This window comes from Astatotilapia calliptera, chromosome 4 (genome assembly GCF_964374335.1).
Source record: "Astatotilapia calliptera chromosome 4, fAstCal68.1, whole genome shotgun sequence".
In the NCBI taxonomy this organism is placed as follows: Eukaryota; Metazoa; Chordata; class Actinopteri; order Cichliformes; family Cichlidae; genus Astatotilapia; species Astatotilapia calliptera.
In genome coordinates this window covers 11,571,790-11,584,350 of record NC_137425.1, presented here as the reverse complement: position 1 = coordinate 11,584,350, position 12,561 = coordinate 11,571,790, and the positions used below count along the sequence as shown (strand labels likewise).

At 42.3% G+C, this 12,561-nt stretch overlaps 1 protein-coding gene across 1 annotated transcript in view; it reads right to left on the bottom strand.

Moving 5' to 3' along the window:
* adgrl1a (adhesion G protein-coupled receptor L1a) overlaps positions 1–12,561 on the bottom strand; it is a 98,204-nt gene that overhangs the window by 50,458 nt on the left and 35,185 nt on the right. Inside the window, exon 2 of the mRNA XM_026164640.2 lies at positions 8,192–8,370. Coding sequence (XP_026020425.1) covers positions 8,192–8,261 — 70 coding nt within the window. The 5' untranslated portion in view covers positions 8,262–8,370. The remainder of the gene's footprint in view (positions 1–8,191; positions 8,371–12,561) is intronic.

Sequence of the window (12,561 nt, the reverse complement as noted above, 5' to 3'; positions counted from 1 at the left end):
CAGATGAGCATAACGACTATTCTTTGTGGAGGCACAAGGTCAGTGACATAAAAGAAATGAGGCAGACAGATTCGTGGGAGAGGAGGCCTCCTATTGTTGGGATCTGCTCAATAAGACAGCTTCTCTCCTCAGCAGCCCCGTCCTCTAACAGAACTGAATTACAACATAGCCCATAACATTACATCATTCATAAGAGAATTAAATGTGCCCCTGTTGGAAACGGGATACTTACACTCTCACACAACACACACTCAGGCATTTGCAATTACGGACAAGCACATACACACAAACTCTCGCAGGCAAATGCACACAAGCTCTACCCATCATCCATCCTCAACCTCAAGAACTCTCTCTCGCTCTGTGCGTTGACAAACTTTGCTTTGGGGGGAACTAGCAGGCATTGCATAGATATTAAGACGGGTGGTTAAAAAAACCGCTGAGACACTGAACAACATACACACAAACTTGAGGAGGGAGGCGAGACGGGACGTGCTCATACTGTCAAACCACTTCATTGCTAGCCCTGGCGCCTAATTATGCAATAAAAGTGCCTCAACAGGGGGAATCGGCATAGCCCAAAATAAAAATCAGCCTGCCTAAAAAGTAGGAGATTCACCGGGTGTAAAATATCCTCCATCTCCCCGGGGAAGGGAGCAGTGCTACAGGCCCACCACAACTCTATTCTGTTCTATGTTTCCAGCACATATCAGAGGAGGCAGGCCAGCAGACAGTGAGTCAGACCTAGATTCATATAAACACTGTGCTGGAGTAAAACTGCTGGTGCTGCAGGGAAACAGCCACAGGGATGAGGGAGGAATGGAGTAGAGACAGAGAAGCAGAGAGAGGAAAGCGGGGAAGTTGGCGAGGAAATGAAGAGCAGAAGCAAGTGATGAGAAAAAAGAAAGTCAAAGTGTGGAGGAGAGAGGGGAAGACGGAGTGAGTAGCTTGTGCGGAGTGCTGTCAGAAAAAAAGGTGTGTGCAAGTATGAGTCTGTGTGTGTGTGTGGATTTGAAAAAGTCGTAAGTCGCAACCGGAGACCTGTTAGGAAAGATGAGTGTCAAAGCCCGGCCCCGCTGCTGCATTAGACACTTAATTAACCTCCTTATACACTAAGCCAAAGGTCCGGACGCTTGGACAGTGTGTGCGCCTGAGTGTATTTTCACTCTGCATGTTTATGAGGTGATCGATCTGTTTGCGAGTATACTTATGTGGTTAACTACAGCACGGAGGATTTTGTGTGCTCCTCTACTTTCATGTTTTCATAGCTACAGCATGAATTAAAATATTCCTCCTACACTTACAGGCCATTGTATTCACTTGCACTGTAATGAGTAACACTGTGAGTTTCCTCCTCTCTCTGTGTTTTTCTTTTTCACCTCGCACCATCCCTCAATCCCTCATCTAATTTCATCCACCTGGAAACGATCTCATTTACCTTTACTTGTCCCCGACACACTCCCCTCATTCTCCCCACCTCTTAGCTTCACCTTCCTTCCCAGCCCTTTACCTCTAGTTTCTCATTTCAATTCCATTCTCCTCCTTTACTCCCTTTCACTGTATTGCCACCCTCTCTGCTGTGATCTAGCTCTCTCTTTCTTCACTTCTCTACTCTCTCTGCTCTTGGTTTCCAGCCGTAAGCTGCTGCTATTAACTATCACTCTGCATTCCACAGAACACGAGATAAGCAAATGCCCACATTCTTAATCACATAACATGCTTGATACATACACACCTTTGTACATGTTCACAAACCAGCCGTCTCACATACACACACATGCAGTCCTGTACGGCTACAAAGCCTCAAAGTTACACACCACGGCCCGGAGAGAACAGAGGCAGCTATCACGCGACTGCACAAACAGGAACACAGTACTCAATCCTTGATGTAGAAGCTTGTTTGCAGTACACAAATCAATGTACACAAACTAACATGCCCTTGCATACACACGACTACAAGCAAACACAAACACACAAACACACAAACAAAATGGGCGCAAACACACATACACTAACATGAATGAATAAACAAAAAGGCACAACCCCGTATACAGTCACAAGCACATGAGAGCGGCGTGCGTCATCTTCAAAGTGAGGTTTGAAAGAACACGCCGCCACACCGCCCCGTCGGTCCCTCCTTCTCCCCCCCCCCCCCCCCCCCCCCCAACGCCCAATATATGTTCAAAGGCCATCCATTAACCTTTCACTCACACAGGCCTCTCTGTGATCTACTGCTCTCAGCCAAGGGCTTTGAAGAGCACAGTAACTCTCAGCACCAGGGAGCGAGCAAGGGAGGTAGCGAACGAGATATGACAGAAGGCAGAAAGAGGCGAAGAGAAACGAATAACAACGACAAGAGATGTGCGCTGCTAACGGACGGGAGGTAGAGGGTAAGGAAAGGAGGAAAATGTGGCTTGCAGGAGGCAGCGGGGTTAATCTCAATGATGGAAGCTCGATAGAAAGTGGGGTCGAGTGATGGGGAGAGCTGAGAGTTTAAAAAGGAGGAGAGCAGAAACGATGATGGGCGAACAGAATGGGAGGCCAGGAAAGAGATAGGAGGGAGTGTGTGGGGAAGTATATCACAGCGCAAAAAGGGGGTATAATAGCTAAGGTTTTGGGGGGGGGGGGGGGGGGGGCTGAGAGACTGGATGAAAATGAGAGGAGAGAAGTGAGAAGAACTGACTGTTGCAAATAAGATGAGAAAGCAACAAAAGCTTGAAAACACACACACAAGGGGCACTGAGAGAGAATAGGGAGAAAAAAGGCTTTAGAGCAGCTCTTTATTGCAAAATCCAGATGATATGCAATATTCACAAGCCACTAGATTAGCAATTAGTGTCAGTAAAGGCTGTGGATTTCAGCTTTATGAAAGAGAAAAGCCACGCTAAAGCATACTCAAAGGTCATTTTCAGACAAAATGGGAGCATTTACTTGTCTCAGTGAACACACAACATGCAGTTTGGATGGCCTTGGTCTATAAAAATCCAAGCTATTAGAAATGAACTTGTCTCTATAGTTTATTATTTATGTCATTTAAGTCCAGCAATAGTCAACTGCCTCTGTGATCCTGCAACTAATATTTGTGTCAAAGGAGAATTGGTCAAAGTTAGTAACTGTACTCTTCTACTGAGCATCCTTCCCATGTGAACTCGGGGATGTGAAATACACAAGACTGATCGAGATTCAAAGTTACCGTGTAGAATTAATTACAAATAATAAATCACTGCAAAGTACCAGGTGTTGCAAGCAGGAGCAATGTGAACCTGACAGGATACAACATGCCTGTCTCTAAGAAATTCTGTTTTTCCAATTACAGTGTGGTTGCTCATGTAATCAGTCACTGTCTGAATTATGTTCAGAGGCACCTTAAAAAAAATAACTACATTAAACTATGCTGAAGTTGCCAGGATAGTGGCTGAGGTAACACCGGAGAGTAATTTTGAATTAAGTTCAAACAACAAATGTACTTGGCTGAATAAGTATATATATATATATATATATATATATATATATATATATATATATATATATATATATATATATATATATATATATATATATACATATATATAAACAGTATTTGTAATTACCAAATCCATTTTTGCTTCTGTAATAGGTATTCCACTATTACACACCAGGTCTTTAATCAAAGTGATATTTTTAATGCTAAAATGTAATTATTGCTGTTATCCATGAATTTTCAAATTTACTGTTTTACAAAAAAGCAGAAAAAATGTGAAGCACATTATGATTTTTTGATTAAGATGCCATTTTTTATTTGCATTCCTGAGATGAAAATTTGTCTTAGTGACTGAATGTTACACTTACACAGATGTCCAATGTGTTATTTGCCAAATAAATAAATAAATAAATAGAAAGGTAAATATATAGGTTTTTGACAGATTTCTAAAACATGTTTTTTGTTTTTTGACAGGCTATTTAACAAGTGTGTTAAACACACACGCACACACGCACACACACACACACACACACACACACACACAGATATATATTCTTCATTTCATGTCTCAGATCTCTATCCACAAAGATGTGCAGTGAGTGCTTAAATATGACCATAAAAATAGCGAGTGGGTACTGTACTACATATGAGCAAGAACATACAAACCACTATGATAATTGTAGTGACACTTGAAGTAAAGCAAAAGGAAGAGCTAATACATTTTTGTCACAGCAGTCGATCACTTTCTTCAAATCTTTGAGGTAGAGCGCTGACTTTGGTGAGTGATGCACTTTCTCAGCGCCTTTGTAGTTCTAAAAGTATTTATGAATGCAAATTAATTGCATTCAGAATTAATTTCAACAAGGAAAGGATCTTTACTATGTTCCCGTCATGGACTCATTTAAATGCAACTGAATCTAATCAACTAATTCAGTGATTTAGTTCAACTAATTCAGCTTCAGTGCTCTGCTTGACATATACTCAAGCGAAAAGTGTAGAGCTGTGAGTTAACAAAATGAAGGGAATAAGGAAATACAAAATGCTGCTTGTGAAGCCTCAAAGTTACATGCTGTTTAGGAAAGTACACGGCGACAAAAAGCTATGTGTTAGTAGCACTCTTTTATTGCCTCCTCTAAAGATATTATTGGCATAAGCCTGTCAGAGTCAGCTCTTATGAATTTATGAGTAGGTCACTGTTTTAAAATTACAATTTTAATATTTCTGCAGGACTGAAAGACGTGTCTTTAACTGTGCAAATTCAATATTGGATTTTAAGACCCTCACTCACTCATTTTTTTTTAAAATCTTTGCTCCCACTTTTAATTTTAGGATATGGCAACATTTGGACCTGGAAAAAACTGTCAGCTCAGACATTTTAAAAAAAGCATCTGTCTTGCAACAGCATAGTGAATTCTTTATGTAGCCCTCCATTACGGCTGTGCGATATGACCAAAAGCTCATATCCATATCATATAAGACATGTATCCTCCTGATAATGATATAAATCACAAAAATTTAACATTTTCTGTAAATTCTGTGAATCTCGGCTCGACTTGCGTGAAGTGTTTCCAGCTGGGCGTCGTGTACCTGGAGTCGAGTGTTTTAACGATGTATGAAACTATACATTTTTAGACATAAGTTGTAACGTATATAAGTATTAATTACAACGCGTGCTGCGGGGAAAAGCCTGTTCTAACATTTGAGTCTAAGGTTTATTTTTTAGCACCTGACGGCTCTTTTTTTGCTTCTCATCCGTAAATACTCTGCATACTCTTTCACGTGATTCAGTTTATTTTAAAAAGTCTCAACAGGATCTTGAGCTTTATTGTGAAAGGTTTATGTGGAAAATAAACAAGCGGACACGCGATGGCTTTACCGTCTTGTTGCTAAGCACAACGCATAAAAACAGGCGCTTGTGTGTGGTTATATTAAATATAAGAGAAAGAGAGAACTTTAAGAAATTAATATAGCCACTACAGTGACCATCAAAACGATGAAAAAATATTGCCGTAAACAGTTTATTTTGCGACACCACGAAACAAACAATAGATGTTTTTATATCGTCGTCCGATATATATCGTTATATCGAACAGCCCTACTCTCCATGGAACAAAAAAAACAAAACAAAACACCGAGCCCTGCATTACAGAAAGCAAAAGCATACACTGAGAACAGTCCCCATTCAAACATTGTGTCACCCTTGGAGAACAGTCGAGAGACTAAGCACTTTGTTGAGAAGATGTGTAAAAACAGCTAGTCCCCTATCCTTAAATAATAGCTACTGTTCAGGGGAAAAGGCAGGGAAGAAAAAAAGCCAGGCAGAGGAGGGGAAGACAGATAAAAATGTCTGCGTGTGCACTAAAGGACCAGGGGCCTTTCCACACGACTGATCTGAGAGCAAAGGCTTAAATACAGGGGAGATGAGAACAGATTCAACCAGTCAGCTGGCACTGCCATCCTGGTATGAGTGGCACACACAAACACGCACGCACACATACACACAAAAAGGCTCATACGCACATCTATCTGGATATGTCAGCACTCTCACATAAACACAAAGATCCATACAGACTCTCGCATGCACACATCACCATGCACTCATGGACATACAGGCACATTATGCACTATACTGTATGCTTGCAAATTCATACCCATCACATTGCAGACTGAAAGGACCTACAAATAGCCTTGTAATGGTCTTCCTGCCACCACTGGTGCACATAAATACGAATACACATGCACACAGCAACGCTTTACACTGTGCTAAATGAAAGTTCTGTGTCAGGGCTTCATCACGTACAGCGCAGCTGCCTGCAATGCCTGCCACATTAAGCAAGCCTAATGGGCTTTCAGATCAGCAGCACTATGTATGAAGGGTGGTACATTCTCAAGCATTCTGTGGAATCAGCGGGACATTCTGTTTGTCAAGGTACGCATGTCAGGCTGTCAGGGAGACTGCCGGGACAAAGGGGTGGAGGGATTTTCTATATGCCAGTATGATTATGACTTTATTTGCTTGTGTTAGTATGAGTTTGTATTCACAGATGAAAATATTGTCTTTTGTCTCACGCAGCCATTGGATTTCAAAGACAAATGAAAAACTGCACAGTGATTTAAGGGGATAAATATTCACTATGTGAGGCGTACGTGTACAAAGCTCATGCTGGTTAAGAACATTTGCACTAAAGAGCTACTTCCAGAGTAGAATAAATGGGTGTGTGTTAAGGGTAAATATTAGAATGTGCAGCCAGGAGCAGAGTGAGGTTAAAGCATCGCAGATTAGTCGGGACACGGAGGAGGAGCAGGGAGTACACATTAGACTGTGAAGCCATGTGTGATGATCATGCAGGTTTCCAAATGAGCTTTGATTAGTCTAAGAGGGATTTCAGCAGATCTCATCACATCAAAACCCTGCGCTCTTCCTTTAAATTCCACTTCCCTTGTTCTCCTTTCTTTTTCTCTCCTGCTCCTCTGGTCACACTATAAAAGAGAGAATGAATTTCAGCCAAAATTTGACTGCCAAAATTATGTGCACCAAAACAGTGTGGGTGAACATGAGCCAATGTAAATGTGCAATGTGCCTGATTCCAATAGAAAAAAAATCTTCTTAATTTCATCCAACCAAATGTTCTGTCTGTGCGCTGATAGTGATTGTGACTGATTATTGCTGTATTATTACTATTCCCGAAGTGCCAGGTCATGCAGATAGGTGGAGGCTTATTTTCATACAAATATATACACCCACAAGTAAAACACAAAGCAACATGATGCCAGTGGCCTAATGGAACACAACATGGGCCACACAGATCTGATGCAACCAAAGGAGAAAAAAGAATAGCTTCTCAAATTAGAGCCACACCTGTCCAATCATAGCTTTCACTGGGGAACTGTTAAATCCAATATTGATATCAGCACTAATATGAAAACACACCTTACTGTTCCCCACTTTCTTCATCGCTAGCTCCTCCCTGCGGTAACCATGTGTCCTTAAGCTCCTCCTCTTCATTCTGGCTGTCCATCACCCAGCGGCTCATTGGCACAGAGTTGACGGAGAACATACAGCAGATGGTGTGCTGCTGTCTGTGTGGCAGGCCACTAGCAGGACACCCAGCAGCCCCTCCTTTCCCTCCTCGGCCCGCTGCCTACCCCTGCAATTCCCGTTCCTTCCCTCATACATATCTTCCAACAAATACACAACACCCTCCAGCATCACTTCATCCCATCCAGGTCACCTGCTGCCAAGCTTACAACAGCTAGCGCACATGCGACACAAAACGAAACATCTTATGGTACATGGCACATTCAAGGAGGTCACACATATGGCACCATTACATGCACGGATTCCCCCTTATTCTCTTGCCACGCTCCAACTAACATCAAGATGACAAGAAATTTTATTGACATTCTCACATCCACCTTGCTCAGACACTCTCTCTCTCTGTCTCCTGTAGAGAGAGTTCAGTTAATGAAGTGCAGCTTTTCTAGCCTGGTCAGCAAGTCAATACACTTACAACCTTCATCACATGTATAAATATTGCATCCTCATTTGCAGTAACCTCAGGCCAGGCCGGCTACAAGTAACGGTGAAACCAACAGAAGCTTACGGTGTGTAAAACAGTCTAAGCTGGCTCGTTGAGTTAAAACAGAATCTTAACGCATAAATTCTGAATCCAGATGCACACATGTGCACTCGTCATGATATAGACAACACTAGAGAATTTTAATATTACATACCCTGTGAGGATGGAGCAATGTTGCTGGAAGCCACAGCACAAGTGAAGACGATCCAGACTGCAAGAGCCATGCTTGAGGCCGAGAAGTGTACGGAACTGGTCTAGGTGGTCAGAGGTGGTCAGCAGGCACAGGTGAGTTGGGGGGCACTTCCTCAGCTTACACCCACTTTGAGGGTGAACCTGCAGGCAAAGGGGAAAGAAAAAACACGGAATTAGGAGCCTCTTTAAATTCTGTATGTGCATACGTCAAGAAAAAGGAAATTATTTTTTCTTCTCTGTACAGCATTTAAATGAGAGAAGAGGAGAGGAGAGGAGAGGAGAGGAGAGGAGAGAGGCTCCCCCTGTGGTGGTCAGGTAGAATGATCAGTTGGGAAATCGGAGGCCATTTTGTGCAAGATGGCTTGGCAACAGCTGTTGCCACTACCAGCTCATCACTCTCAAGTGTTTGGACGCTTGATTGAATCAGACTTGCTACATATGTTTTGGGGCTGTTAACAGAGTTATTTTCACGTGAAAAATGCATGTCTTCTCTATGTGTGCGTGTGTTTGTGTTTGCAGGCATGCATACAAATCGAGACAGTGAAAAGCGGTGACTCAGTCAGCGGTGCTGCGGGGCTCACACATCTCATTTGCCTAATGAAATAAATCACAATCTGGAACTTGAGCTCTGATTTTTTGACAGTGGAGCCTGCTCTGCCCCTTCAGGGGCTAGAAGGCAGAGAACAGTAAAGATGGTATCGTTATAGCTAACACTGCTCCTGCTGAGTTTGCTGATGGAGCAGACAGATTGGTCTACATCTCTTTGTGTTGTATGAGTGTTTGTTTGTTTTAGTGGGGAGCCGGTTGCTTTGTCTTATTTCATTTACTGCATGATACACACACATGCTCTCTCACACACACGCTGGGATACTGTATGGAGCTTTTATTGACTCCATTCATTTTCTGTGCTCTATACCAGTTTCAACTAACCTACAGTCAGCACTTCACTCTTGCTACCAATCAGCCACATAACATAACGCATGCTGAATATTATTTAAGTCCACTCAAGAACACCACCAGAATACACACTTGTGACTTATCAGGGTCTGGATACAAGATATGTCTGCAGTATGTGGCATTGGGGCTCTAGTAGATTTGGGGACATCATGGATGGCTTTGCTCCATGGTATGGTCTGTTGAGTTTGGATTTGGGATCAGTGCTTTGGCTTTTCTGGTTGTATTTCTTGGGTTTCCTCAGGCACTTTTTTGCAGTATGAGTGCATTTTCCAGCTTGGTGGTGCCAACACCATGAGCAGGATGCTTTGCTCAATTTTTTTTAGCTTTCTGGGATGTGTCAATGTAACATTCAGATGTAGAGCATCAACTTTTCCGTTCACTTTGGCTTTCAACAGTTTTAATGTTGTGGTCGATGGTCTATTGTGACAGTTTTAGCTCCACATATTTTTGTGAGATAAAAAAAAAAACGAATCCTAATCTAGAGCCAAACTTTCCAAATGCAAGAAAATAAATCTCGCTTAATCACACACAAAAGATCAAACATAAAATTGCATGATTGTGATAAATCTTTAAGATGACAGATTTAGTGCATATTGCAGACTATGTGACATCCTCAAATAGTTCAGAGAAATTTTTATCATACTATGTGTATATCTGTACAAAAATAAATGTAATCCTAATCTTGATTATAAACCTGAACTTAGAATACAAAACAGACAGTTGGGATTATAAAAGTCCCTGCATTTTTCATTTATCAAAGCTTTTCATCCTGCTAAATATGTCAACACACACAACATCACGCAGGCATGGCAGTGCTTTTCATCTGGTAGCAAAGACGGCAGGGCGTGAGCGGCTTCGCCCCTCTCTTTATCATCGCTGATTTGGTTTTTCCTTCGACCTCTCCAGCCCCGCCTCTTTGTGACCTTCTCTGATATTTAACCTCTTCCCCAGTGGCAATGCAGGCCCACAACCTGCCCGGGTGTCGCTGCATGGATTAGTATGTTGGATATCGCAGAGTACAAGCAAGGCAGAGAGAGAGAGATGCAGAGAGCAAATAGCAAAGAGGGAGAGAGAATAAAAGCAGAACTGAGTGGCAAGCACATTCACAGCAGCTGTTCTTTGCACCAGCGTTTATTTCTATCATACACTGTATGCACAACACACAGACACACACACACAACCTCTGAACTAATGCAGCTTGTGCCTTAATTTGAGTGTTGTGTGACCACCCTCTATGATCAGCAGTTGAGAGAAAAGGACATGCTCAGAGGGAGGGCAGGAGGGACAAAGAAAAAGTAGAAGAGCAGTAAACAAACAGCAATAGACATGCAATGTACTACTCAGCTCCACAGCTCTCACGGCATTTACTCTCAAGCTATCCCGCAGCCCCCACCTCATCCCCAATCTCGCTTTATCATTGATGGTCAAAAAGTGATTCCATTCAGTGCAATGACACGCATTTGTTTTTCCTACCAACATTTGTGCTTCAGTGTAAGAAAAATCTGTCTTTTCTCCTGTTTCTTTTGATTGTGCTTCTTTCTGTGCTTTTCAACAATAGCTCTCCTGTGGTCTCTGAAGAGGGCCGGGTAAAGAGAGCAAGGAGGGAGGCAAGGCTGGTGATTGAGGGAGAGAAGGAGAGAGAGAGGGAGCTGGGTGGATAAATTGGTTTTATTTTGTGACAAAAAAGAAAGCTGGCATTATGAAATGTTCATTTTCAGTGTGATGGGGAGGGAGAATGGAAGGAATAAAGGAAGAATGCAAGGCCAAAGTGAATGAAATGAGACAAAAAGAGATGACAAAACAAAGGAATGAGGTGATCAAGAAATGAAAAGAGAGGAAGCATCACACAGACCGAGTAACTAACAAATAAAGAACAAAAAGAGAAAGGGAAGTGAAGGATGACTTTCTGTACAGGGAGAATAAATTCTAGAGAATGGGAGGGGAAACAGCTGAAAATAGCCAAGTGAGAACAGCAAAAGGAATAGTAAAAATGAACGAGTAAAGGCAAAAGGGAAAGTATTTCTTCTGCTTGTGTCTATGAGTCAGCGTGCCTCTGGGTGGAAGAAGGTTAGGACTCTTTGGAGGGTGTGAGATGGGTGTCTTCTCTCTTTGTGCTCTCCCTACTTGGAGGATGTTACATGCCTGAGGCCAAAGCCTGCCCTTTTGCACTGATCACATCCACCATTATTATCATCACTGTTTCTCTTCTAATAGAGCAGAACATCATATCCCTGTGAGACTGGAACCCACAAAAAGCGAGAGTGGACGGCAATTTCAGAGCACTGGTGTAAAGGTGAGGAGGATGACGAATAAAGCAAAGCCGGGCAAATGGCGATCGCTTGTGTTAACACAAAGACAAACGCGGCAGATTTACATTTAAGTGCACAGATCTGCTATCTTGTTTCACATGCTACACTCTGTTTCTTTAGCTATTAATTTACAGGCCGCCTTGATCCAAAGCAAATAACCTCATTATCCACTTCTATTGGATCATTACGATAATCACCATGATCATTAGAATCTGTTTGCTATGGCAGACATGCTCATCAAGAACAGGGTGACACAAGTCCTTTCAGTGCAGAGTGGGGGAAATGTTAAAAGCTGTGTGTGTCTGTCACATGAACCATTCACGTTAACCCCATCACTCAAATCATTTCTGTGCAGAAGAAAGAGGCATTTAGTAACATTACCTGACCAGAATCAAGAGACAGAAGAACAAAGAGTTTACGTAGACAGTTTTTGCTGCATAATTAGAAAAGCTGGTGCAACTCTCAGAGCTGCTACAGCTTCAGGCTTTCTCTCTCCTGTTTTCTCCCACAAAAGGGAAGTTGATATCAAGGTGGAGGAGACAAGTATGATAAGTGTGAGTGAAATCACTTTCTGTGTGTGTGTGTGTGTGTGTGTGACTGGCCAACGCCTCGGCAGAAAGTTTTCCAACTCGATTGAACAAACGCTGCAGCTTTTAAAGCAAATTTTCTGAGGTTTCCAAAAATAGCTTGTACCCATAAAGTGTTCTGGGACCTCCTAACATCTTAATTAGCATTTCAGTGCATTCGAAAATGAGGTATGCTGAGAGAACAAGCCAAAATCATGCATGGCAATGGGGGGCGACGCGGGGATCACGATAACACAAACACAAATTTATTCAGCTGGGAAAACACTCGTGATTGATTTAAAGATTTGACAGTCATAAATTATGACGGTCAGTTTCTTCATGCAAAGAGAAGTCTTTCCATCTGATGATGAAGCACAAGCGCTTCCCGTGCTATTAGGATTGATGTTTATGCCTCAGATGCTTCAACAACAAATAGTTGGTTCAGTAGCAAAGCTCCCGCTATGAAGGAAATGATTGCCTCCTAGCAACCGACACAGCCG